The sequence below is a fragment of the Ostrinia furnacalis genome, unplaced genomic scaffold (genome assembly GCF_004193835.3).
Source record: "Ostrinia furnacalis isolate ACB-3 unplaced genomic scaffold, ASM419383v2 OfSCF4915, whole genome shotgun sequence".
NCBI classification, from domain to species: Eukaryota; Metazoa; Arthropoda; class Insecta; order Lepidoptera; family Crambidae; genus Ostrinia; species Ostrinia furnacalis.
The window spans coordinates 184,479-189,242 of NW_021135154.1; the positions used below are offsets into that span (position 1 = coordinate 184,479).

Below are 4,764 nucleotides of genomic sequence, written 5' to 3' on the forward strand. Positions count from 1 at the left end.
ATAGGTATGAACGTTGAACACTTAAATCAAAAGAAAATTGCAAAAACTTGAACATAGTATGTACCTATACCTATACGTATACCATTTATATGACCATGTTAACATGGACTAGTGTCGGCTCATATACCCATTTACCTAACACCGTGTATAATTAGATTAAAAAAAAACCATGTAAACATTCAACAAAATATTATTATGTAGGTACTTGGTACTATCTTATATGTATGTTTTTTATCACAGATATCATTAATTTAAACTAGCGGCCGCCCGCGACTTCGTACGCGTGGACCCCGTTTTAACCAATGCAATGGTACACAGCGCTTGATAGATGTAGATGGCGTTGCACGGCTTCGTCGTCCGCGTGAATATTTACGAACGTCAAAAGCAATGTTTATAAATGGCGCTTTTTTGTACATATTTCTCACGACTTATTTATTTATTGAAATTTGGTTTGTCACATATCGTTATAAATTATAGCCTATATGTTATTCTGGGTTATAAACAATAATATTGTAAAGTTTCGTCGAAATCCGTTCGGTAGTTTTAGCGTGAAAGAGTAATGCTGGAGAAAGGCGCAGACGTCGTGGTTGTGAGCCGAGGTATTCTGTGTGGGCCATCTGCTTGTGACCACGGCACAACATCGCAGCCGAAACGTCAAGCCGTGAGTACATAATGTAACTCATTAATAAACGTCGCGTTAAGACCCCTGTCTTACTATTTTAGTTGAAATGGAACGCGAAAGTTTAAAATGTTATACTCTTTTCATAATTCCATTTTTCCAGACACTCTCTTGAGGTAGTTCTTCCATAGAGCCTCTTTATAGACCAGTGCCTCAGCAGCGGGGTTCTTTGCAGACAGAATGCCTCGGCCCACAACCACGACGTCTGCGCCTTTCTCCAGCATTACCTTCTCTGGAGTGTTGTACACCTGGCCCAGATCGTCTTTGGTGCTTTCCAGCTGCACTCCTGGAGTCAATTGTATTAGACCTGGAATGTGAGAAGAGGCTTGATACAATAACTGTTTGCTTAAAAAAATTGGTTAAGGCATTTTTGTTGTTAATTGCAATGGTACCTACCAAAGAAACATTTTTCATTCATTCACAATTTTGTTCAAAAAATATTAATTAACACTGAGAGAGTTAGTGGTGAAATAAAATGCTTTCATAGTGCTAAAGTACCTATGTAGACACAGTGGATTTTTTAAAATAGTTTTTTTATTAATACTGACAAATAAAATATTTTGAACTTACCTGGTTGATTGAAAGTGTTTTTGTTCTGAGACACAAATCCACAAATCAAACTTGGAAAATTTGAAGCCATACTGACTGTTTTATCTGTGTACTCTGGTGTGATAAGATTTCCCTGTTATGAGAATTGTTTTTATTTATTAGTTTTTACTTGACTTTTCCGTTAAAAAATTACATTACATTTTAAAAATTATATTACATTGCAAAAACAGATCTTATTGCTAATGCTAATGCCTAATGTTAATGCATTGTATGAAACAAATCAAAATATGCTGATTGGAGTAAATTGAATAATAATTATGGTTCAATTGAAAACTTACCTCACTACTCATCTCTGCCAATAAAAATACTCCTTTTCTGACACCGTTGGTTGCCCCATTGATGGCTTTAAGAATTCCCTCTCCAGGCAAAGAATGTGCGGTTACACAATCAGCCCACTCTGAAACTTTATGCAATCCTTTTGCATACTGCAAAGATACAGTATTTCCAATATCTGCGTACTTTCTATCTTCCAATATAAGAAAGTTGAATCTTTTTGCCAAACTTTTAAGCCTGGTTATGAAGTCCGTACTGAAGTCTTCAATAATATCAGCATGTGTCTTCACTAAGCACACATGTTCACCAACTTTTTCCAACAAATCCAATATACATGTGGTTGTAGTTAAGTCAACAGACACACAAAGATTGGTTTTCTTTGTTGCCATAACATCAAACAGCTGCTTAGCAATTTCATTGGTTGCTAATTCTGCCCTTTTCTCAAATGTGAGTTGTGTGCGGTCTTCAGGTTTCTCTGTAAAAATGTTCAGATAATAATGTCATTACTTTACAATAAATAATATAAATATTATGAACAGAAAAAATAATGAAGTACCTGAAGTTGGTGCTTTTGTATTTCGAAGATAATCTAGAACCTTAAGAGCCATATTGTTGTCAATCTTTTTATTCTTCAGCAATATATTAATTAAATTTGTCATCGTGAATAATGATTTTACAGATACATCATTTGCAGCAAGGTTCTCCCGTCCACCTTGTTCTCGGTCCAGGATGATAATAGCTTCTTGGGCTACCAAGCCTTCTCTACGAAGGTCTTTTACAGTTTCCAGCACGCTGGAGCCTGATGTCACTACATCTTCAATAATGAGGCACTTCTGGCCCGCTTTGTAATGACCTTCAATCATTTTCTTTGTACCATAAGCTTTGGCCTCCTTACGCCTCATCAGCATAGGTATCTTGGCCTCTACACTCAGCAATGTGGCTATCGGCAAAGCTGTGTAAGGTACACCACACAAATGATCACATTTACTGCCTTCTAGGGCATGATCTCTTATTAGGCGAGATATTATTTGCTGAAATAAACAATACAGTAATTATCACTCCTACACATACAGGGTGTCCCGTAATGTAACGTCAAGCCGGAACTGGGTGTTGAGGCAAGTTGTGCTGGTTATCAGAAAAATATAAAAAAAATCTATGTGGCATATTTTCAAAATAATAGGCATTTAAAAAAAATCTAAAAATTCTACTCCAGGTGACTTTACGGTCCTTTTACTCGTGTTGCCACAAATCTTCACTTTTTCCAAATTTTTTTTTTGTTATGTAACCCTGAATAATGCTTCTCTAAACTGTTATCAAAATTACAAAACCAGCTGCTCCAGCTTGGATGAAAAAAATACATTATTCCTAAAAAAAATTTCAAAATAAAAATTTTGCCTAGTTTAAACTGACTGTACTGAAAAAAAATTGTACTACGCGAGTATGGCAAGTGACGTCATAATTTGGCGCATTTAGTAAGGATTCCAAAATGGTATAACACTTTGTAAAATCTTGCTGTAATTGTCGACAATTTTTGTTTATTGGAAATAATCCCGTTTTTAACTTTATCTACCTTGGTTAAAAATANGTTACACTTAGATTATCTAAGGAGTTACATAACAAAAAAAAATTTGGAAAAAGTGAAGATTTGTGGCAACACGAGTAAAAGGACCGTCACCTGGAGTAGAATTTTTAGATTTTTTTTAAATGTCTATTATTTTGAAAATATGCCACATAGATTTTTTTTTATATTTTTCTGATAACCAGCACAACTTGCCTCAACAACACCCAGTTACGGCTTGACGTTACATTACGGGACACCCTGTATAACTCTATGCTAGTAATTCTAAATTAATCAAAACAACTTACCATCACATCAGGATAACTAACTATAACCCTTAAATCCAAATAAACCGGTGTAGTTATTCCACTTTTAGATTTGTATTCGCCAAACTTCACGGCATTTATTTCAAAAAGCTGTACAGCCAGGGACTCAAGTTTCAATTCTTCACTCATTATAATAAGGTTATTTTAGAACAAACTACGAATTTTTAAATAATAACAAAACCCACGTGAGACGCACTAAGCAAATGAATGAATGTGATCAAATGTGATGACAGATGTCAGATCAAGCTATTTATAGCTTTGGCCCGTGGTTTAGGGTCGTCGGCCGGCTCGCGTCAAGTCGCGTCGGACCTACAGCGCCATCTACGTCGCCTGTGATTGGCCAAGTTTCCCACTACTATCACCCGTATAAACGCAATGCCCTCTTCCACACGAATATAGACTTTATATTCTTAACGATAAAGTAAGTATTGTAATACCGCTTCTTTTTCCATACATTTACTTCGTAAAGCCCTATAAAGCATTTACCTAGCCCGACCAGGAACATAAAAACCCTCGCCATGTTGCGGAAAACTAATGGTACTAAGGACATCATCCACGTTTCATATATTTTTGGTCCAAAATCAAAAGTGCCGGCCAACAAAAACAAGTGCTGTATTCTGACAGAGTACGTCTGCCTTAGCATTTGTTACTATGGTACCAAAGCCGTAGCTCCACTGTGCGTCGAGTATTTGAGATCTAAAAGTCATCGACTATTCATACATTTTTTGTTTAAAATCAAAAGTGTCGGCCAATAAAAAAAAAGTGCTGTATTCTGACAGAATACGTCCGCCTTAGCATTTGTTACTATGGCACCAAAGCTGTAGCACCACTGTGCGTCGAGTATTTGAGATCTAAAATTCATCAACGATTCATACATTTTTTGTTCAAAATCAAAAATGTCGGCCAATAAAAAAAAAGTGCTGTATTCTGACAGAATACGTCCGCCTTAGCATTTGTTACTATGACACCAAAGCTGTAGCACCACTATGCGTCGTAGTATTTGAGATCAAAGTCAGTCGTTTCATATATTTTTAGAACTCAAATACCACGATGCACAGTGGTGCTACAGCATTGGTGCCATAGTAATAAATGCTAAGGCGGACGTATTCTATCAGAATACAGCACTTTTATTTTTTGGCCGGCACTTTTGATTTTGGACCAAAATGGATGATGTCCTTTCTTTTAATGGCAACAGTAACTGAAAACTTCATTGACATGTCACCTTGCATGTCAGTTGATGTCAGTCTATTGCTGTCAAAGTGTAAACAAATCTTAGATTTTATTAATCTAAGAAACAAACTTTATTTTAAATGTGCGCA

At 36.1% G+C, this 4,764-nt stretch overlaps 1 protein-coding gene across 1 annotated transcript; it reads right to left on the reverse strand.

The window, feature by feature from the left end:
- Positions 1-228: 228 nt before the first annotated feature.
- On the reverse strand, positions 229-3,677 carry LOC114360266 (uridine 5'-monophosphate synthase-like). The gene is made up of 5 exons (XM_028314886.1): positions 3,428-3,677; positions 2,118-2,592; positions 1,567-2,036; positions 1,250-1,361; positions 229-986 (listed from the first exon to the last, which is right to left on the reverse strand). Exons 1-5 carry the CDS (start codon positions 3,572-3,574, stop codon positions 763-765), a joined length of 1,428 nt encoding a protein of 475 aa, XP_028170687.1. The 5' UTR covers positions 3,575-3,677; the 3' UTR covers positions 229-762.
- Positions 3,678-4,764: the final 1,087 nt, after the last annotated feature.

What these genes read in the sequence shown, in the direction of transcription:
- LOC114360266 (XM_028314886.1), bottom strand. Translation starts at nt 3,574, where the DNA reads ATGAGTGAAGAATTGAAACTTGAGTCCCTGGCTGTACAGCTTTTTGAA. An exon ending in TTAGTTATCCTGATGTGATG is followed by an intron (nt 2,593 to 3,427) that starts GTAAGTTGTTTT and finishes TGTTTATTTCAG; the next exon opens with CAAATAATATCTCGCCTAAT. An exon ending in TGGCAGAGATGAGTAGTGAG is followed by an intron (nt 1,362 to 1,566) that starts GTAAGTTTTCAA and finishes TTCTCATAACAG; the next exon opens with GGAAATCTTATCACACCAGA.